This window comes from Alligator mississippiensis, chromosome 2 (genome assembly GCF_030867095.1).
Source record: "Alligator mississippiensis isolate rAllMis1 chromosome 2, rAllMis1, whole genome shotgun sequence".
In the NCBI taxonomy this organism is placed as follows: Eukaryota; Metazoa; Chordata; order Crocodylia; family Alligatoridae; genus Alligator; species Alligator mississippiensis.
In genome coordinates this window covers 178,644,181-178,667,007 of record NC_081825.1, presented here as the reverse complement: position 1 = coordinate 178,667,007, position 22,827 = coordinate 178,644,181, and the positions used below count along the sequence as shown (strand labels likewise).

The window sequence follows — 22,827 nt, the reverse complement described above, 5'->3', positions numbered from 1 at the left end:
TTAATGTCACTCTTTGCTCAAGCATCCTGCGGACAGTTTTCAAATCAAAGATAAGTGTCTGCTCCTAACTCCTTCTCTTGTTGTTAGAGGTAAGATAGCCCATTAAACCTGAACAAGTTAACGCAGCTTTAAGTACTCCTGTTCCTCCTTTGACTCTTAGGTCAAATGTTGTGGTTTAAAATGATATATTTCCAGTTTTATAATTAATTTAATCTCTTTTGTGGCTGTATGAATGATTAGACAAACAGTAGGACAACTGACTGACAGGTTATATACAAATTATAATCTCCCTCAGATCTATTCCTAATTGGCGTTGCTTTTAACATCGGCAGGTTAAAAGTGATCAAACAAAAATGAATCATTGTTGGCAGAATTCCATTAAGAGCCTGGCTAATATCATAGAACGAGTATGGTCCAAAAGGGAGGAAACAGAAAGAGCATAAAGGGATAAGTTGCAGGAAGAACAAGGACCTTTTGAAAGATTTGTTCTTGTGTTGACCTATTTCCACTGTCTTCCCCCACAGATAAAGGGCTCAGTTTTTAGCCCTATGCTACTGCAGAATTTGGTCCTGCTCTCCCTAGTGCAGAGTTATAATTTGATGTGGAGTGTAGGAGAGCACATAAGAGCTATTTTCTCTACAGACAATCTTCAATGCAATAAATGTATTCTTGTCTATAAAAACTTTTGGAAATTCCTTGTATATGGTGAAACCAAGAGTACCTGCCATTATTTGTAACTGCAGGTTTTCATGTTGCTGCTTAATTCAAAAAAGGCTACTGAATCTTTCCTTGCTTGAGGCTGAAACTTCCTGGCAAATGTCTGTCTGATGGGTAAATCATAATCATTGGGTGAAAAGGTAAGGAAACTTTTTGCAGAATGTATACCCCATAGAGCTTTCTTTACTTTATTAAAACATCTTTCCTGATGGCATATTTTGTTACCTTAGCAATGCTTTTGCTTAACATGTAAACTAGGATTCAACAAGACATTTCCAAATATACAGCGATATTCAGTTAACTTTTAAAGAATTCTAAATAACTATAATGCAACAAGTCAACATTTTCTAAATATTAATTTTAAAAGACAAGAATAAGCAGGCATTCTGTTGAGTAATATGTACAACAGGCTAGGATTAACTAAAAAAGAAGGAGGATCTGTGAAGGTGTGTCTGAGATAGAGCCAATGGCTGGTGGAGTGTCTTTGCTGGGAGTGTCTCAGAATCTGTGATGCTATATATCAGATGGGAATGAAAGGGTAGAACTGGTCCAGTTTCCATCTTAGAAGTGTGGCAGCAGACCTGGGAAGAGGAAATCTGGGAGGTGAAAGGTGTAGCTAGCAATGAAGGTGTCACCACAGTCTGGACCCTCAAGAGAGAAGTCAGAATGTGTTCCAGATTTTCCCCAACTTTTTACTTGGGACGAGATTGCAGTCCGTACTGGCCGGGGCCATGGGACCTCAGGGAAGGACCGGTGGTTGGTAATTGACAGGAAAGTCTATGATGTCAGCAAGTTCTACCTGGTGCACCCTGGAGGCAAGCGGGTAATCAGCCATTATGCAGGGCAAGATGCTACGGTAAGACCTTTAAAGGGGAAGCAGCACAATACTTTGATGGCTTATCAGCCACAATACAAAGCAGAATGGTATGATGAGACCTGCAGGAGGATACCTGAGGTATTCAGCAGTATGCTTGGCTGGATGACAGAGTGATATAGTAAAGAAAAGAGGAAGAAAACAGTGGAAAAGTCAATGTCCAAAGAAATAGTGCAAGTTATTATTTAGGATAAGGGACCTTGGGAAGACATAATATATTAGGGCATATTATGAAGGCGGAGGCATTATTTTGGACCAGTGCAAGTGCACAGAGCTGGAGAAATGCCAGAGGCAGAGAGAAATTACAAAGGTGTGCATGAAGGGGAAGGCTGGAAATATGCAGGAGGAATGATTTAAGGAACAGCAAGGAGGATATCTGAAACTAAGCCTGAGAAAAATTTTGCTGGTAATGTTGAAGAATTCTCCACATTTAACATATTTTGCTGGGAATTTCTGCATGCATTTTTGGGGTTTGTTTTCTGAGAATGACCTTACAGGGATGTTCAGAGAAAAACTAAAGAAAAGCTCATAGCTTATTTTTGGAATGCAACATTTGCTGTTGTAGTCACGTGCATTCTCCTTTTTAAATACACTTTAAATCCCAAGGGTAGGTACAAACATTCAAAAAGCCTGAGGTGGAATTGATTTAAGTTACACAGTTTTCTGTAAGCAGCCTAGTTGAGATAGGTAGTGAATAGAACATACATTTGCCCTTTGGTGTAGGGAGCAAATCTTAGACTGAGTTCCAGCATTGTCCAACCAGTCTATGTGCATCAAACTTCTGTTATGTTAAAGGTGTAACCCAGTTTTGTGTGCCAATTTCTGTTATACTATGGGTATAGACTAGTTTCTGATCACTTATACCAGTAAAAGTGTATTATCTGTACCAGGTCAATGAGACTAGATGTACAGGCCACTTTAGACTGTTTTAAACATCCTGGAACATTTCAAAAACACATTGGGAAAATGGAGTGCTATTTTAAGCTGGTCCCCCTTGCACCAATTCAATGTTATGTGCAGACAGTGCACTTGTGCCTAGTGTTTGATAATGACCTCCAGGCATCCCACACTGTACTGCTCCTAACCCATAGGACCCAGTGCTTAGAACCCATACCAATGTGCATGTGGACACTTCTGCCCAGGGACAATTGTGAATTGGTTCCCAGTCAGTGACACTCTTGGAATGGTTCAAGTGGGATGTCTGTCTGCACCCAAATGTTCATCTTTCAGTTTGCAGTGGAGTAAGCAATTTTTTCCTTTTACTGTCTCAATTCAGCAATTCAGATAGATGTTTCCCCTTTGCCTTTCCCATTCCTTCAGTTGTTAATATTGAATTTCTCTTCTACATAATGTGATGCAGTGGTTAGATAGTGATGCCTTCAGACATGACAAAAATAGATGTACTCATTTTTTACCTTTCTTTTCATTGTCTCATAAGAACAAGACCCAGTATATCTGTGTTTGTAGAGTGCATTGCTGCACTGCAGTAAAAGATAATAAAGATACCTTATTGAACCTCCAGAATTTCTATGGTCTGGTAACATATGAGCCAGCAGCTGTAGGAAACACTGAAATTCTCCAAAATAATGCCAACTCCACCCATAATGCACCTGTTTCAGTGGAGGGAACAGTCATCATTTGCATAATCTTGCAAGTGCTTGGGGCTGGAGCTGAATATCCCTGAGATATCACAGGTACACAGGTACACAGATATATTTTGATATGGCCCTTTAGAAGGAAATGAGGTGGAGCAAGGTCTTCTGGCTTTGAACCGATGCTGTATCCTGGGAATGAAATAAAATGCAAGACACTTTAGAAAGTGTGACTCTCTGCCTTGCCATCCCAGCATGATTTTTCTAACTGGTTTACTCATCTTCTCAAGACCTCAGGTTCAGAATTACCAGTGAAATGATTAGCCCAAATAGTGGTGGTATTTCTTTCTACTTTAATTGTATATTTACCCTCTTCTCTTTGCCTTTAATAAAAGCATAGAAATAGCAATACCAGGTGTCAGAAGGACTGACCAGCATGCATGCCAGAGCATGGTATGTGAAGGCATTTTTTCTTGGCAGATGTGTCTTGGAGTGGACAACGGGGAAGAGGCCAGGGCTGCACTGCCACCACAAGGATTGGATCTCTCGCACTTCCCCTGACATCCTCCCGGAGGCATGTGCACACCTGCCACCAGCAACAAGCCTGGCTGGGGCTCTGCAGAACTTGGTGCAGCTGCTTGCAGCCTCCTGACCAACTCTTGTGAGCAGCCTGGGATCCACTGTGGGCAGTAATTGCTCCCAGTTTATTCATGTGCATTAATTGCACATGTAGACACACCCAGAGTAGCTCAAAGTTGGAAAAAGTCATTTGTCTACCAGTTCCAAACTAAGAAGTTTTAGTCTAAGCGAGTGCAACACCGACATCTAGTGCCCTAAGCAAACTGTTGACCTGAAATTCCTGCATTTATTTGCATACAATATATACTAATTCCCTGAAAATTAGCCATCCCAAATTGGGGTCCATGTCTCAAGTGAAGAAAAGATTTCTGCCCTTGAACTGAGGCAGTGGAAAGCTGAAATTATGGCCTGAAGCAATGCTTAGAACAAACTGAGTCAAGTCAGAATCCTCTGGCTGCATGGAGCAAGCATATAATCCTGTCATAAGCACCATTACCTCTTCCCTGCTGTAGGACTGACAACTACAGGTTTAACCCTCTCACAGGAAGTGCCAAACTAGCAGTAGTTATTGACAAAGTAGCAGGGGAAGTGGGGGTTGACACTGATGATGGGACTGTGCCCGTGCTCTAGGGTTCAACTGTAGCTGAGCTGGTGCCCTGCCAGGGAAGACTAGAATTTTTTTTCTCTTCCTTCTGCCTTTGCAAAACAAGTAGCATGTCTTATTTGGTGGTGTGTGGTGTGCAACTAAATATAGTAATTACAGTGATTACATTTCTAAAGACAGGTGTGGGAGAGACCTTCATTCTGGTAGCCCTGCAGCAATACCGTTCTAATGCTGTCACACATAGGCTCACTGAGCATTTTACAGGCATATTAAAAAAAATAAGATTCCTGCTCTCTAGAAGCCATGCTTTAAGGCAGTAGTTCTTAAATGTTTTAGACTCAAAGCAGTCCCCATTCAATTTGAGGCACCCCTCATTAGACTTGAGGCATGCCTTGGAAAATGACAGCTCTTACTTTTCACTCATTTTTGACTACAGAAAAAAGAATAGAGCAATTATTCTGTTATAAAGAACTTAGAAAGACCATAGCAGATTTGAATGTTTTAACACTATAGATTTCTATTTGAAATCTCTGGATTTATTTGTGAATTATGTTCACTTCACTCACCTCATGCAGAGGGGCTAAGAAATTAAATTTCTCTGGTTTCCCATACAGCAGGCTAAGCACCACACCACAGCCATTTTCCAGTTCTTTTTCCAGTGCCTTTTTCAAAGCTGGTCCCCTGGACAGCCATGAGTGGAAAATATGTGCATTATTTGTGGGGTCTGGTGGAACGGAGCATAGCCAGAAGGTGTGTGGCTCAGTGAGGTAGGTGCTGGACTGAAAGAAGGGAGCCCTGGGTTCTAGCAGGGTGCTTGCTTCCAGTCAAGCAGAAACTTAATGATCATTTTCTGCCTGAGTTATTGCAATCTATGTCCTTTTAGCTGTCTTGTTGAGGATCTGTGAGTATTATCGTGGAGAGGTTTTCAGTGTAACAAAGCAGATGACACCTAGCAGCAAAGGGCCAGAGAGCAGTGGAACGAGGGAATAACTACAGAATAGCATGGGTATTAAAGGAGGTAGGGTGTATGGAAGTCAATTATTTGTCAGAAGTACTGAGCAGCATAGGATGTGGCCTGTCTTTCCTTTTTCACCCCAGGCCCTTGTGTCTTTCTCAGGATGCCTTTGTTGCTTTCCACAACAATAAAACACTGGTGGCAAAATACTTGAAACCGCTGCAGATTGGGGATTTGGCACCAGATCAATCTACCTCTGAGCCTAATAAAAATGTGAGTGTTTGGAGAACCAGATGTGGGAAGGGATATGGGCTCTTATGTGGGAAAATGGAAAAATTAATGGACTGGCAGCCATGCTTTCTAACATACTGTGCATCTAGCATTGCATCACAGATGGGAGTGCTGAGGAGCCCACTTGGGAAGGTAATACATGGACAGATCTCAGGATCACAAAGACTTCCCCTGGGATTGTTGGCATATCACAAGGTCCATCCCATGTAACTGGGACCCCATTCAGAACCCCTCACTGGATATTCTCCAAGATCAAACAGTTACTGGGTGCATCTACACATGCACAGTTCCTGCACAGTAACCCCAAAATTACTGCACAGTACAAATATTGTCTACACATGCACCCTTGTACTGTACAGTAACTATGCTGACTGGGGTGTAAATTTGATACTGCTTGATGCAGGTATCAAATTTAAGCCCAGTTAGTTACTGTGCAGTAAGGCAGGTGTAGATGCCTGACTGTGCAGTAACACTTGGAGTGTCCATACCTGCACACTTAAGGCAAGGTAAGACAATTAACATTGCATTAGTCGCCTTAACGCTATTTGGTCTGAGTGGGCTGGAGCCGAGCCCACAGGGGGGCAAGCTGTCACCAGCTGTGGTGTATGCTGCCACACATGCTGGAGCCATGGTTTCATCAGCAGGGAAAGGTCCCCTCACAATTCCCTGCAGGGGAAGGGGACAACGCAGTATGCACAGGGCTGGGGCTGTGTTATCTGGCTGCAGTGCCTGACACTGCTTTCCCTCCTGCATGGAGTGAGCTGCTCTGTTTGGCTCAGCCCAGGCAGGGTTGGGGCTACATCTGCTCCTAGCTCCTGGTGCCCATTTCCCTGAAACACCTACCTCTGTCCCAGGCACACACTGGGACATGGGCGACTGATGCTGTCTTAGTTGGGGGGGGGACATGTGCCCCCCAGGGACCAGTCAGCGACTGGGGGGAGGGGGGGAGGTTCCCCCATGGCAAAACTTACCAACCAGTGAGTGGCCGCAGAGGTGGCACCAGCGCTCCCACCTGGGCAGGGAGCATGGCCTGACAGGGGGTGCACCAGTGCTCTCAGGGGGTGCAGGTGCACTCCTGTGCACCCTCTACATGTTGCCGCTGCACTGGGCTTCCCTGCCACCAGGACACTGCCTGTGAGAGAATCTGGGCACAGCGCAAGCAGGGGCTGAGCTACATGGAGCCCCCCAGCAGTGCACACCAGTTCTCTCATAGGCAGTCTCCTGGTAGCACAGAAGCCCAGCTTGTGCCTGGGATGGAGGTAGGTGTTGCAGGGAAACCGGCACCCGGAGCTGGGAGCAGATGCAGCCCCAACCCTGTCCAGGCTGAGCCAAACAGAGCAGCTCACTCCATGGGGCAGGGAAAGTAGTGCCAGATGCTGCAGACAAATGACAGCCCCAGCTGTTTCTGTGCTGCACTGCCCTCTTCCACTTCAGGGAGTTGCAGTGGGGGCTTTCCCTGCTCCTGGAACCACAGCTCCAGCATCTGCAGCAGCATGCCCTGTGGCACCCAGTGACAGCGCGCCCCCCGTGGGCTGGGCTATGGGCCTCTCTCCTAGGATGGGAAGCAGGAACATGGGGAGGAAGTTAGAGCTGGCGCTGGGGCTGTCCAGGGTGCTGACTAGGGCAGGCTGATGCAGTCACCCAGCGAGTGGCATTACGGTGTTAATGGCTGCACGTGTAGATGCTGGCCTAAAAAACGCTTACTGCACAGTAAATGCATGTGTAGACATGGCTACTGTGTACAGTAATGGCTTCCCTTTGCCCCAGAAACACCTATTGCAGCAAAGGGATAACAAAGTGTCTCCCCTTGATCTAGAGGCTGTTTCTTAACTCCAAAGGCTGCTCTTCTGCACAGACAGTGCAGTAATGTTGTGTTTTTCCTCAGAAACAGCTGGTGGAGGACTTCCGTGAGCTGCGAGCCACTGTTGAGAGGATGGGTCTCCTGAAGCCAAACTATTTCTTTTTCATCCTGATTTTCCTGCACATTCTGGTACTGGATGCTGCTTCCTGGCTCACTGTGTGGTACTTTGGTGCATCCTTAGTGCCTTTCCTTGTTGGTGTGGCCCTGTTCACTATGGCACAGGTAAACTACCTAATCCACCACAATAACTCAGGTGTATTCTCTTTTTCAACATGCATGAGAACAGTTACAAGGTTTTATTCCAGCCATGAGATTTCTTCTGCCGAGATCCTGTTACCTGCCTGGTGGTAGGCAGCCAGCTTCTCTCTCTCTGGCTTCCATTTATATCAATGATACTTGTTAACTGAAGGAATAATGCAAATTGCTTGCTGTAGCAGTAAGAGTGCTGAGAGAAATTCAAGGAAATCATTTTTGCTATGGTCAGATTTTCCCTATGTGATCTAAGAGCCCTGCCACACATTCAAATTGAAGCTGGATAGAAACCAACAATACAATTGTTACACAGTTTCAAGCACTAACTTGTAGGTGATTGGGGTTTTTTTTATAGTTGGATGGACATTTTTATGCTGTAATAATTACTTTGCTACATGTTGGCTGTCTAAATTTATAGCGAGATTTCCTAGTTAATGGCACAATAATGACTTTCTAGGTGTGGAGGGATTAAATTTACTGTGCAATTAATCAGTGGATTGTGTAATATAGGTAATCCATTGCAGGGGTTTAAGGGCTGATGGATGCTTTAGCTTCTTAGCAGTATCTGGTTTTGGGAAGGGGTGCAGCATCAATGTGTGGGAAACTTATGCCAATGTTCATATTTCCATTCTGTTCTTTTTCAGTCACAGTTGAACTGGTTCCAACATGATGTGGGACACTTTTCAGTCTTCCTAAATACAAAATGGAACCGGTGGTTTCATATATTCTTAGTTAATCTGAAAGTAAGTGCTAATCCTCAGAATGCTGTCTGATACTGAACAGGACTGCTTATCTAATGAGATAAGCTCTAAATCATGGGTTGGCAAAATATGGCCTGCAGGCTGAATCTGGCCCATGGAGCACATTTTCCCAGCCTGTGGCAGGTGCCTTGGCCCCACCCAGGCCAGGCACCGGGGCAGCCCAGGCTGTGGTACATGCCTGGGTGTGCAGCTGAGCTGGGGCAGCACAGCTGCTGGACTCCATTTCCCAGCAGTCCTGGCAGCAGCAGTGGCTCCTTCAGCTACAGCTGCTGCTGGACCCAGCCCCACTGCCCCAGTACCATGGAGACTGGCCAGGAGCCTCATGGACAGGGCACTCTGCTGGGCAGATGTGATTGGAGCTCCCTGCCTTCTTGGCTCCCAACTAGTCTCCATGGGACCCCAGGATCTTGAGGTGGTGAGGCTGCACCAGGGCAGAGACACAGTTCCCTGCATGCCCCTGTGCATGGAACCCATGCCTGTCACAGTGGTATGCAGACAGCAGATCATGGCTCTGCCCCAAGCCCTGGGCCCTGGCACCCAGCACCATGCTGTCACATTTTGTGACTTCACCTCATGATCCCGGCCTTGCCCTGCATCCTCCTGCTCCTGAACATCGTTTCCAACCCACCTACATCCCCATCTCACATGGGGAGTATTGGTGAGTTGTTGTGGTTAGGCAGGATGCTGAACCAGCCCACAGCGCCTCAACACAATTTCTTATGTGGCCCATGGTCCCAAATTATTGCACAACTGTATTCTAGAGTCAGATATAATTTTTTGTGAGGATGTGTGCTCTAAATATAGCAAGGTGGAGAATGCATCACATCTCTTGGACAAATAGATAAGTGATGAAATGTGTCTTGATAACATGGTACTTCAATTTCTTTGGCCTTTGAACTTTCCACAGGGGGGGCCACCCAGCTGGTGGAATCACCTGCACAATCAACACCATGCCAAACCCAACTGCTTTCGCAAAGATCCTGATCTCAATATGCACCCTGTCTTATTCAGCTTTGGGAAGATACTCTCCATGGAGGTGAGTGTTGGGCATGTTTGGAAGCAATTCAGGCTAATAAAAAGATGTATTTTAATAAAAATATGTGTGAGGCTTGGAGGATTCCAAAGCCAGGGAAGTGCTGCTGGAATATGTTAAATTTATTGTGGGATGGGATTTGATCCCTGATCCCTGATCTCAACATTCACATGCCCTGCCATGCCACACATGCAAGGTGCCAGGAACAGGATTTAAAGTTTTGGCAGGGGAAACCCTTTTATTTCCTCCACTGGGAGCCTCTGATCCCCTCCACCCAGCTGGAGACTTAGGGCTTCCCTGGGGGTTGGTGCTGCCAATCAGTTGATCATCATCACCAGCCCTGGGGCAGTCCCAGGCCAGTTGGAGATGTGGAATGGTTCCAGGCTGGGAGACCCAGGGCTGTCCAAAGCTAATTTCAACTGTCACCTGATTTTTGGGCATAGGACCCACATAGCCCTGGGATGGGGATATGTTACACTGTTCCACTCTGTTCAAGTCCTCAACATCCATTTTGCATCTATTAACCATCATCTAATCCTTAAGACTTAGTCATAAAAAGCAGTAAAAAAAGTAAGAAGGTCCCTTTGTGTACTTACAATTTCCTGGGAATTCAAGCAGGGTGGAATAGAAACATACTTAGTGTATAAATAGATGTCACCAAATGAAGCAGATTAATTGTTGCAAGATGCATCCTACCATATCCAATCCGTTTGGTTGAATGAAACAGACATTGCCTGTTTTTCTGTACTATCAGGCCCCAGCAAACAGAACAGTATTAGCTAAATTTAGAATAATTTAGAATACTTTCCTTCAACAGAACAATTAAGCAATAAATTTAGACACAAATATGAAAATGTAATGTGCCTGTCACCTCCTGCTTTTTGAGGTGTTTGGGCTCTTCAAACTCAATTGCTTTTATGCGACCTCTTCATATGTATACAGAGGCACAGGGGATGAAATCAAATTCATATCTCCTCCCTCCTAATTATTTCCTTTTTTGTATTTTAAGAAAATCACGTCTCTCAGGACAAATTCAAGAGAAGAAACTGCCCAGAGGTTGATTTCTGGTATTTGTCAGATAGGGTTGGAAAATTCCTTATAAAGCTTTTTAGTAGTTTAGCTCACCTGTTATGTCTTCCTCTCCTTTTGTAGCTGGGGAAAAAGAAGAAAAAATTCATGCCTTACAATCATCAACACAAGTATTTTCCCTGTGAGTATCTCCAAGCTTCCTGTCATTGCCATGGGGCTCTCACTCAACAGTAACTACAGTTTCCCATCCCTGTCACTGTATCCCTTTAAAGGACAGAGAAAGGATATTCTGCTTTATGTTGCAGTCTGGTGGATGATCCTGGTGTTCAGGAAACTAGCCACCAAGGGTCAGGATTGTCAGTTGGTGTGTGTCTGTTGAAAGTGATTCTTATGGTAACAGCCAAAGTGCAGCTGGCATAAGAGGGAGGGATATACAGGGAAAGAAGAGCAGTTGAGGAAAGAAAGAGGGTTGAGATTGGAAAAGGCATGGAGTAAGATAAATAAAACAGAAACTTGGAACAAAGACATGAAATCACTCTTGTCTTTATACCACACTGAAAATCCCACATCAAAACAATCTCATCGTTTTATTTTTCTAGATTTTTGCACAGGTTGTGATCCACTGACATTGTTAATGTGTTTCTCTTTTGTTTTGTTTTCCTCAGTTTTGGCTCCACTTGTACTAATTCCCTTTTTCCAGTTTACTGTAATCTACTTTGCAATCAAGCACAAAAAATGGTTTGTAAGTATTATCAGCATTACCCAGAAACCTTTGCAAAAATAATCACAGTTTTCCTCATCCCCAGTGCACTAATTCTGTCATCAAAGAACCAATTAGGAATACATTCAGTATTCATTTGCACAGTTATCTCAGCATCTTCATCCAGTTTAACCCAGTTCAAAATGTGATTGGACCAATTCTTGGAGGAAATATCCCCCAGTAGGTATTGAATATGGTAGATAGAAGTGCAGCTTCTGGACCAGAGCGTCCTAAATCTGTGAATGATGGAAACTACAATTTGAGAGGAGCAAAGATTGGAAAATTCTGGCCATGCCCTGTTCACCTGCCTCTTCAGTAGCTGCTCTCTACGACTATGTGAGGCAGGGTACTGGGTCTGATGGACCTATGGGTCAGCCCAGTAAATGGCAGTTCTTATGTGTTTTAGTCTTTGGGTATTTGTCCCCTCAGCCAAGTGAATAGTGGTGGATTCCTACTATTTGCAGGATGACTGAAAATTACAAATATATTTGCTTTGGCATGGATCCTACTGGTACAGGGAAACAAGCATGAACTATGCATGACATTTCTGAGCTACAAGTGAACTTTATGTTGGTCCTTTCCAGCCCTCCTTCGCTGTAATTTTATAACTCTATGATTTTGGGGGGTGCTTCATGTTGGCTGGTGCATATAGAGGTAGGGGAGTGTAGTACTATAAGGTGGCCTGTGTGAGAGACATTTGTTCCAAATGTATGACAGGAGCTGTTCTTGATGGTGACTTATAACATTCGAGTCTGTCTCATGTACGTGCCCCTAATGGGATTCAAGACCTTCATGGCGTACTACTGGTTCTCCAGGTAATATTCACTGGGCTTTTACTGTCTCCCTGGCCCTTATCCATTTTGTCAGTATTTGGAGATTCAGCACTTGCAGGAATAATATAAAAATACTGTTATATTGCCAATTCTTGAGTAACCATACTCAAGCAGGGAAAAGCTGGGTATTATTATGGGAAGCTCTGTGAGATCCTCAGCTAAAACAGTGCAATGCTGCTAAAATACTGGGTATGCAGAACTGCTGGGGTAGAAAACACAGAAGTACAGAAGAATGCTATTTCATAGTCAGTATAGATTTTCTTGTGAGTTTGGGTGGGAGACTTTTTACCAGGGCATTACCAATTTAGTCTTTAAGATCTCCTACAGGAAAATCACTAGTTTTCCCAGGTAACAGAACGGGTCTCTCTAAAATGAAGTGTGGACGATGACTGCATTCATGTCTATGTATATTTTTTATGCCTAGGTACCTAGAGAGCACCTGGTTTATCTGGATTTCCCAAATGAACCACATCCCAATGCACATTGATTATGATCAGAACATGGACTGGGTATCTACCCAGGTAAGATCTTGTCCACTGCTGGAAGCTTGGAGTCTGCAGTTGTGAAGGTGATAGACTCCTGTTCTAGGGGTTGTAACCCTAAGTTGGTTTGAGGATTTCTTTTTGTGACACAGATGGAAAGTTATAAATGGCACTTAGAGTCCTGAGAAAAAGTTTTTGAAGAACTGCATGGAAAAAGATCCCCTTTTGGGAAAAAAAATCAGATTTCTTTCTGTTTCTTATTTTTCACTGATCAAAAGTTCCATGCAAAATATCCTCAGGTTTTTTCTTTGACTTACGTTAAATATAGCCCTTGAAGTTATAATCAATCTTGCGATTGTCCCAATTAAGGAGAAGGAGGAGATAGATCTATAATGGAATATTTTGATAAAATAGTTTTGAGAGACAATATAATATGCTTAAACAGGTATAATTATATCCAGACTAGGGCAGTGTACTTCTTTAATTACATTTGTTTCTAGGGAAATATATTTATACTAGGGGATATAGTTATACTATGTATAGACAAGCCCAGTTACTTTTGCTCCCACTCTAAGAGTTGAAAGAATCCAGAAAGAAATGTTTGTCATTCCTCAATATGCTTTTATCCTATCCATTCAAATGGCAGATATGAAGAGAGTCTTTTTAGGGAAGATTAGGCACAGGTCTCTATGGAGCTCAAGAGAAAAGCTATTCTGCTAATTCCAGATGAATCAATAATTTTGTACATCAGTGGTGTGAAGTTGCAGCAATGTAGGTTTAGCTTAGATATCAGGAAATACTTCTTCACCATTAGAACAGTGGGGCCATGGAATAAACTGCATAGGGAAATGGTGGAAATCCCATCATTTTTATTTTTCAAGAAGAGCTTGGATAAACATTGGCAAGGGATGATCTAAGAGTTAGTTATGCTTGGAGGTCTCTGTAAAAAGCGATAATTGGAGGCCGAAGAGCCTCCCTCCTTCCTCCCCATAGACTGCTGGGAGATAATGAGAAGAGTTTTATAGCCTAGCACAGGTAAATATTGGAGAGACCATGTTCAGCAGCAAGAGAATGAAGCAGAGCTTCACAACTCTTTTAGTTATGAAAGATGATTTAAATATCTGGGATAAGTTTAAAGACGGGATACAGAAAGTGGAGTTTTGTTTGTCAAGTTAGAGGGTATAATATGCAGTTATGCTTGCTGTCCCCAGGTTTCAAAGCAGAACAGAGAGAGTTTATTTGTTCCCATAGTTCTGGGGTTTTTTTGTACCAGCATGGGGCTGGGAAGGAACTTTTTCCACTCTTGTTGCCACAGGTGTTAGGGTTGGTTTCTTTCACCTTCCTCAGAAACATTGGGTGCTGGTTGCAGACAAGGCTGGGGATTTTGATGAGGTGATGCCATGCTTCTGCTGGAACTAAAACCCAGAGGTTCCTAGTCAGAGGGCCACTCTCTGAACACAGATAGGTTGCCACATTTGCAATCAGGAAGGAATTTTACCCCAGGGTCAAGCTGGCATGGACTGTTGGGATTTTTGTCTTCCTTTATAGTGGTAGGCATGGGACTTTTCCTTGGATCTCTCAAGCGTGTTTTAGCAATGCTTGCAGCAGTGGAGCCCTCATCCCCCAGCTTTACCTGTGGCAGACAAGGGTGATTTTGGTCAATATGCCTAGTATATGTGTGACAAGGTTGACTGTGTAGTTTTAGGGCTTTGTTATACATTCATTTTAGGTGGCTCTTAACCCCTGGATTGTCCACACATTAACACCTGAAACTATTTCTGAGTACTAGTTTTAACCAGCTAAAAGTTATGCAACTCCAGCCTAGTTTGATCTCTGATCGTGATACCCAGCTCATGTTGCACTAACATGTAGCCACTCTAAGCTACATGTGGACACAAACACCCAACCCACCCCACTTCCTCTGCTGGCCTGGATTAGATCTATTGCATCCCTCATGACCTCCCCAGTGCTCCATATGCCAAATCCTTGCTTACTTATGTCTGCCTGTACCGTCTGTCCTGGGGGAACAGGCAGGGAAGGGTTAAGCTGCCTGCCTGGCCACTGCTGCTGCCACTCTCTAGGCCAGGCTCAGCCCCAAAAGGCAGGGGGAACCCCTGAGGGAGGAAGAACTGGGGAGGTCCAGAGGGCAGAGGGAAGTGGGGAAGTCCAGAACAGGAGGGGAAGATTGTTACTTTTCAGTACTTCAGACCCCTGCTGTCCTAAACATGTGACTGCTCCAAACTTGAGCTAGCACTAACATTGATCAACATGTGTGCACTCTCAGTGTAATGTGTAAAAAGGCCCTTAGAAATAGGTTAGAAAAACAGTGCAAGGGATGTTGGTATAAGGGATGGTTTGTATAGTGATCATCCTGTCTCCAGGAGAGGGTTAGACTAGAGGAGGGATGTCACACTTATCTGGCCCCATGGACCAGATGAGTGACATGGGGCCAGTCCAATTGAATTGGGCCAATGGGCCCATGGACCGCAGATGCAACATGTGTTCCAGAGCAGCCAAAGTGGGATGCCAAATGCAGTACAGATCCCAGAACAGTTGGAATGGATCCTGCTGATGGTGCAGCCCAGCCCAGGCAGGTGCATTTGGAGCAGCTGGAGTGTGCACACTACAGGCAGCACTTGCTCTTGCCAGACTGAACTACACATGGTTTACATTCTAGCTTCTCTGTGATCTGCACTGTATACAGTGCACCGAGTAGCTGGTCTGGGAATGTGCTGCAAATGGTGCCTCCTCTAGACAGTCTTGGACCTGCACTGCATGCAGTGCCTATGTACACCACATGCATTGTGGGTCCCAAACCATCTGGAGTAGGCACACTTCATGGTGCTCCTCCTGGACTGGCGGAATGGGCACTGTGTGTGGAATCATCCTGGGCCTTGGCCTCAGGTGAATCAGTTCAAATGTGGGGCCAACACTGGAGGCCAGGCAATGGGCTTCCAGGGGCCAGATGTGGCCTGTGGGTCATATGTCATATGTGGCCTGTGGGTCATACTAGTCACATTCAGACCTCATTCCATTCGTTAGGTAAATGATGCCCATGATTCTCAACCCAAAGTAACTGTTTAGACAAAAATGAGGAAAAAAATATTTTTTGCACATTTATAAAAATGGAACATATATTTCTGTCCATTTTTCTCTTTCAGGTCCAGGCAACATGTAATGTCCACCAGTCCTTGTTCAATGACTGGTTCACTGGGCACCTGAACTTCCAAATCGAGCACCAGTGAGTATGAGTATGGGGAGAAGAGTGAGCATATAAAGGGATCCTTCTGAGTATAAGTATGTGGAAGGCCTTATAGGTTTCATATGAGGTACTAGAGTCATCCAGGTACCAATCAGTTTGGTAACATGAGGAGAGAAGGGATCCATATGGGACAAGGAGGAAGGAGGGAGCAAAATCCTATGTGACCTGTCATTCTCTCTTTCATCACAGCCTTTTCCCTACAATGCCTCGACACAACTTCTGGAAGGCAGCTCCCTTGGTGAAATCCCTCTGTGCCAAGCATGGTGTTGAATACAAAACCAAGACCTTGCTCACTGCCTTTGCAGACATTTTGCAGTAAGTATCAATTAAGAGAATGGTTTTGCACACTAGCATACAGCTAGGCAGGGATATAGCCTACAGTGGAGGAGAAGTTTGAAAGAAGATTAGAGATGTGGGTCCGCAGAAAAATATAAGGTAAAAATGGGGTTCAGTAGCTTGGGGTTTTGGAGTATATGGCAGGTTTTCACCAGGCACTGCCATAGTAGGGCCTGAGAAGGTGGACCCATGTAAGAGAGTGTGGGCTACTTGCTCAGAAGCCTGATTTGAGGCACCCTTGACTGGTCAATATTGGGGCCAGAACCAAAAGGGTCAAAAGGGTCAGAGGCCCACCGTGAGGGGCACGTAGAGCTAGGGGCTTGGGGTTCTGACTGGCCTTGGAGGTAAGGCCAGGGCCTGTGTGGCTAAAGTTCCCAGGGATGCCACGCCTGAAAGGGAAAAGAATGCAGGGAGCTTGGCAGCCCAGAATGAGAGCAGAGTAAGTCACCTGATGAGAAGGGGTTTAGTTGGGGTCCAGACCAGAGTGTTATGGGGCCAGAGACATTAAGAACTTAGATGCCATCTATGAGGCATGGGCTGCAGTATAAGGGAGGTTTCAGAGCAGCAGATAGCACCCTATAACATTGGGGCAGGAAATGGGCAGCCTCCTACCTGGGTAATATCCTAATCATTTTCCATCAAGGCTTGGCAGGTGAGAGAGTTGGGTGGTTAGCCTACGAACAGGTGGGTGGGCCAACCTCTAACCGGCCCCAGGAAGGCCCCTTGTTACAGCTTGAAACTGCCCAGAACCATAAAAGGAAAAGGAATATCATCTCTATAAGTATACACACTTAAAGAGGAAGGCCTGTGTGAATAGCAAGGTCAGAATTACTCTTTGTGAAACTGTCTTTGTAAATTCTGAGATCCAGTTCAGTAAATACTCATGCAAATGAACAGCAAGGTATTTAATTCAGCATTTTTAAAAAATGTTCCTTTTTCACTCAAAAATACCACGAATGTGGCATTCACAAATGAATGACAGTTTCCACAGCCAATAGCCAACAGAAAAAACTCCCTGAAAGTGGAGGTAAAAGAACCAAATAAAAAGTAGTACAACAGAAAGAGAAGAAATTAGAAAAGGAGTACATTCTTTTTTTTTCCTTTGCTGACATTCATAAGAGAATGGATGAAAAGGACAGAAGACTGGGAAACTGATTTTTTTTTTAATTTGATTTCCTTCATTTAAAAATATATATATAAATTCTAACTTTCCTCAAAAAAGAGGGTTTTTTTCCCCGTGGGAACTGTTTTGGTTTTAACCAGTACAACCAGCTGTAATGAAAATATTCTATTATGGATTCTTTCCTGCTTACCATAATTACTTTCATTATTATTTACACCTTAAAGACCCTAGTTCTGCAAGCAAGCATGTGCTTAGCTTCACTACTGCCAATATATCCAGCAAATAATTAAGAGCATGAGACACCAAGGTTTGAGTCTGGGAATCTTTCCTATACTAATGAGACCAGAACTGGATGAAGCATATAAGGAGGGGTCTTAATTGCTATTCAGACAGAAAATAGCCATTCATATTCCTCCACTCTCTCTTGCTTGACTTTCTTCCCCCCCAATTATGTGGGCTCCTTCTGTCCCCTTTCCTCTTGTCTGACCAAGTAGTCTACTGCACCTCTGTCTATCTGGTGACTCCTCACATCCAAGTCCCTTCTCATTCCATCTTTGCCATTAACTCCCTCTGCCCCCTTGGCTCAATGTCATGGACATATATTTTTGGGGGAATCTATGACCCCTTCTCAAAGAAGATTTTCCTCCTCCTTGTCCTTTAAAGTCATTTTTCTTTCCACTGCTTCCTCATTTTCTCATTTTGCCATCTTTTAGATACCTCTCCTGCTCCTGATTTTTAGTCCTTCCCTCCCACCTCACTCCCTTTCCAAGGGAACTTCTTTCACAAGGCTAGTTTGCCATCTCTCACTCCACTTTCTCCATTGAGATCACTTAGCAGACTGCCACCTTTTCATCTTTTCACTACCCATGATAAACTAAGCTCCTTATTACTCTTGTCTTTACAGCTCCTTGAAAGACTCTGGAGAACACTGGCTTGAGGCCTATCTGCATGGCTAAGAAACATAAAAGTCTGCTGGAAATATCTTCTCCATGTAAGCTGCCACAAAAAACCTACACAGCAGACCACTGGATCTCAAGGAGAGGGATACGATTGTGCTTTTCTAGGGGGCAGAGGAGATGCCTAATTTCAGTATGAATTTGGGCTTTAAAGGTATTCTTGTTTTGAAAGTGTTACTCTACTCCATCTGCCTTCTGTGACTCTGACTCAGTAGGATATCTGAGCGGAACCTTGTAGAATAGTGGCTTTATGAATGAATAAGAGATGTCTCTGTCTTTGTCTCTGTCCTCAGCAGTCCTGTCTCCCACATTCTAGCACTTAAATGATTTACTCTGTAGACCCATGTGCAGAGTTCCAAAGTAAGGCAGGGAACATGCCAGTGCACAGGGAGCCCATCCACTCACCACTCTCCAGAACTTAAAAAGGGAAACCCTTCTGTCTGGAAACTCTACACAGAAACTCTGAGCCAATCCCTGAGAGCAGGCAGTGGGCATCCCCTGGGGTTCAGGACCTGGGGATGCCCACTGCCTGCTCTCAGGGATTGGCTACAGAGTTTCTGTCCCCCAGACCACAAGGCTGCCTTGTGCTCAATTCCACTCATGAGCTTATCCTGACGATTGGGCAGGAGGGCAGCCCCGAGCTCCTCACTCAGCAGTAGTCACGTGATTTAAATCTAAGGAATTTTATCCTTAGTCCCCAAAATCATGTGTCTTGCCATATGCACCCGTCATGGCATGCCATGTGATTTTGGGGCTTGGATATAAAATTCCTCGGATCCCAATGGTCTGATTATATCAATGTCTGCTGGGGGCCATTGCAACTCAGCAAATTGGGGAAAGATTAAAAAAGTTGTGCAAAACAAGAAAAGAAATGGTAATCTTATTTAAACACTTTTACACTTTATGGTGTACTGGTGTTAGAACTGAAAAACAAGGTAATCAGATTGATATCAATTAAAAGCTCAAGTACCTAGATATAAAAGGCTCCTGAAGGGTAAAAAAAAAAAAAAAAGTTGAACTCCCCTTTCATCACAGAGACTTAGTTGAACATAACATTGATTGGGCATGTCTACAAGTGCACTTTAATGCACAATAATCTATTTCACTGCACGTTGAAGTGTCATGTAAAAAATGACACTATTGCACAGTAAAATAGTCTACTGTGCATTATGTTCACTAAAAAAAGTGTGCAAATGCACTACTGTGCATTAGCGCAGCTTAATGAACATTTATTTAGTACCTCACATTGGAGGTACTAAATGTAATGTGCATCATAAAAGACACATTAATGCACCCGCTGGCTGCTCTGTGGTGGAATACAATGACTCTCCAACTATGGGATACAGAGAGTGGATAACAAGTACATTGGACTGACAGACAAACATGATGCTGCTGTGTAAGGGGATAAAGGGATTTTTGGAGATGGCAGTTTGTTCTGTCTTGTTTAGCAAATGTCCTATATTGACTGTAAATAAATGTAGAGGCAATCTAGCTTCATATTCCACAACTCATTGTCTAAGTGAATTTATGTTTTCCATAATGCTTCTTTTGGTTTTACCATTTCTGTAGCCATGTAAACTTTGCTGTGATGGTGTCTGGGTATCCCTTGTAAAGGCTGAGTCAGTAAAACAATGCCATAGGGTTCCACATTTGCCTTTAATGGCTTGCGAGATCATTTTAGAAGAGGAAGGATTATTTTTTAAATGTTGACCCTTCAAAGTCAGCACGACACCTCCTGTATCACCCTAGGAATGAATATTCCACATTTCAAAATAAGCTTCCAGCTACCCCATGAGCTTCCAGTCAGTTCAGAGGTAAATGATCCAAAGTACCAGTGGAAATTGCAAAGTTGGCCATTGGAGGACATTTTCCTTTAAAACATAGAGCACAGGTGAAATGGAAACTATTAAAATATAACAGCATGTTGTCACTTCCTACGAGATAATTTCATGGTCTAGAAATGCACTTCTACATATCGATGGTCATTTATATAATTGTATAGGGACATTGCAAGAAGACAGCAAGCAAGCCTGTCTTTGTGGTTCTTGAACCATCCATTTGAGTGTGTAACACGCTTGGAGCAAGAATACCATTCTTCACTGTAGTGCTCTATAATGTGCTGCTTTAATGGTATAGAGACTCTCAATGTCTCTTCTGTCTTAGTGTATTAATTCTGACTTACAGAATAAATATTTATTTGTTACAAGAGACATTTGATGAACAGTTTCCATCTCTTTCAAGTGACTGATTGTATGACTGGCACAGAAATAGAAAGGGCCACCCCCCTGCAGGTTTTTTTTTTTCTTTTTTGGTGAATTACCTTTTAGTGGGTTGTACAGTTTGCTAATGTTATTGATTCCTAATTTAAAGGGTCCTTCCTGCTGCCATTTCTAGTGGTTCCATATTCATTTAATTCTACTTATAACACAAGAGTTACTCCTGAGTTACACTAGAGTAATACAAGTGGAACAGGAAAAATCAGGTCTTCTCTGGTTATATAACAAAGTCAATCCAACAGATTAAACCTGGGCTACTTATCTGTTCTATGGTTCCTAAAATAGTAAAATGTGAGGGGGAAGTCTGCAATTGCTTGGAGTCTACCTGAAGGTTTTAAACCGTGATCCAGAGAAAAAAGCACTGGCATTATATACAGTACCCTGAATAATTATAAGAATAAAAAAAAGCTCTTATCATACTATGGCAAATTAGCATTATGACATGCTCCCAGTCTTCCTGAAGATTGGTACGCTGAGGAGGGAGAATTCTGGGAACCAGGTGAATGTAACCATTTATTAGAAAACATAATTATAGATTTAAGGAGTTAAGTAATAAAACATTATGCTACAAAGCACAGTAAATGAAGTAGGCTATTTCACCACCTGAGGAGGCCCAGCAAGGAGACTGGTTACTTGGTCAGGCATCCTTTGTTCTGTTAGTGCCAACATCCCCAGGCTCCCTGTAATTTCCCCTTTTATTGCTCTTCTTACACATTTACATTAACTGAACTTCACAGACTTTTCTGCCTTGCCATATTCAGTTAACAAAGACACAGTAATATTTCAACAGATTTCCCACTGACTATGCCAATTCGATTTTCTTATCAAAAGGCAAAATGTCGTGTTATCTCCGTAGTTATTTTCAACCGTTATTAACACTTTTAAAAAGGAATTATCAGCACTTGCCTTATCTTAATACTGGTAGTCATGACTCTCATATAATTTTCCTCTGAAGTTGCAGAAAGTTTTGCTTTCACAGTAACTCTTATGAGGTGTGGCCTGAAAGAGGACTTCAGAATCCTAATAGTAAGACTATGGGAAATTTTGAGGAGACTGAAGCTGAATGGATGATGGTCAATGGATCCTTAAGATTTATATTGACAGATATTTACAGTGTGTGTATGATCTGGCACTTCAATTGCTGCCCATTAATAGGGTACTTTAAGTAATGACTGAAAACCTGGAATGAAGGGGGTTGAATGAACTTAATAATGGTTAGATGTTACACTTAGACCATACTGAGGGCGCTTAAAATACAAGCACACTAAAGCTTGTTAACTTGTGCTAAGTGCCCTCTAAGGGCATGTCCAGGTAAGTGCACACGTACCTCTTGCAGTGTCTCAAACTCCTTTGAGATGCTACAAGACACAAGTGTGGGAACAAAAAAATGTTCCCTGTGCTGCATATTTACAGCATGAGGGCAGAATTTATCTCCTGGATATCCAGGTACCAAAATAAAACCCGGGTGAAAAAAGTGGGGCAGGGCACAGTCCCAGACCATGCCCTTGGGCAACCAGAGGCTCGCATACTCCACAGAGCCACTCTGATAGCCAGCCAGCGTGTCTCTATGCCCTGGTGCTGAAGCACACTGACTGCCCATCCACAGCAAGCACCATGCAGGGTTCAGGGACCTGGACCTGGGGTCCGTGCCAGGTATGTAGGTGGGGGGGAGGGGCTGGAGGAGGGAGGAGGGGACCATGGTGGGGGCTGCCCAGCCCCAACCCCTGCTTGCTCCCCACATCACCCCCCACCACTCAGCCCCAGCCCCAGCTCACTCACCCAGTGTCCCCCCAGTCATTCCCCTGCTCAGTCCCAGCCCCCGATCACTACTCTGCCCAGCCCCAGCAAGCGAGCATCTCGGCCCCAGTCACTCACTATCTGTAGTGGCAGTCCTGGTCTCAGCCTCTCACCAGCTGTAGCAGCAGCCATCGGAGCCACTGGGGCCTCATGGCAGAGCCCTCCTGCACAGCAAGGGACAGTGGGCATCTGGGCAGTTATTGCCCAGAAGATGTTCTCAGTGTGGTGGCCTGCACTGAACTGTCAAAGCATGTCCTCCTGGCCCCAAGTGGCCAGCCACCTCCATCTGGGCCTAGGAGCCAGCTCTGAGCAGGGTCCTCTGCCTGGGTCCTGCCACTTGCCTCACTAGCAGGAATTCTGGTGTTCCCTATTTAAAAATGGCAAAATCCCTGATAAAAAAAAATCCCAAAGTCACTCTTTAAAATACCCCCAAATCCATGTTCTTCCACAAGTA

General features: G+C 44.0%; 1 protein-coding gene across 1 annotated transcript; it reads left to right on the top strand.

The window, feature by feature from the left end:
• The first annotated feature begins 1,282 nt into the window (after window positions 1-1,282).
• On the top strand, window positions 1,283-20,497 carry LOC102574216 (acyl-CoA (8-3)-desaturase). The gene is made up of 12 exons (XM_006269865.4): window positions 1,283-1,573; window positions 5,484-5,594; window positions 7,498-7,695; window positions 8,370-8,468; window positions 9,394-9,522; window positions 10,672-10,729; window positions 11,214-11,290; window positions 12,026-12,123; window positions 12,566-12,662; window positions 15,785-15,864; window positions 16,075-16,200; window positions 18,249-20,497. Exons 1-12 carry the CDS (start codon window positions 1,340-1,342, stop codon window positions 18,298-18,300), a joined length of 1,359 nt encoding a protein of 452 aa, XP_006269927.2. The 5' UTR covers window positions 1,283-1,339; the 3' UTR covers window positions 18,301-20,497.
• Window positions 20,498-22,827: the final 2,330 nt, after the last annotated feature.

Bases quoted from the DNA above. Each gene is read 5' to 3' on its own strand.
- LOC102574216 (XM_006269865.4), top strand. From the start codon at position 1,340: ATGAAGGTGTCACCACAGTCTGGACCCTCAAGAGAGAAGTCAGAATGT. The intron at 8,469-9,393 runs GTAAGTGCTAAT...AACTTTCCACAG, and splicing joins TATTCTTAGTTAATCTGAAA to GGGGGGCCACCCAGCTGGTG. The intron at 12,124-12,565 runs GTAATATTCACT...TTTTATGCCTAG, and splicing joins GCGTACTACTGGTTCTCCAG to GTACCTAGAGAGCACCTGGT.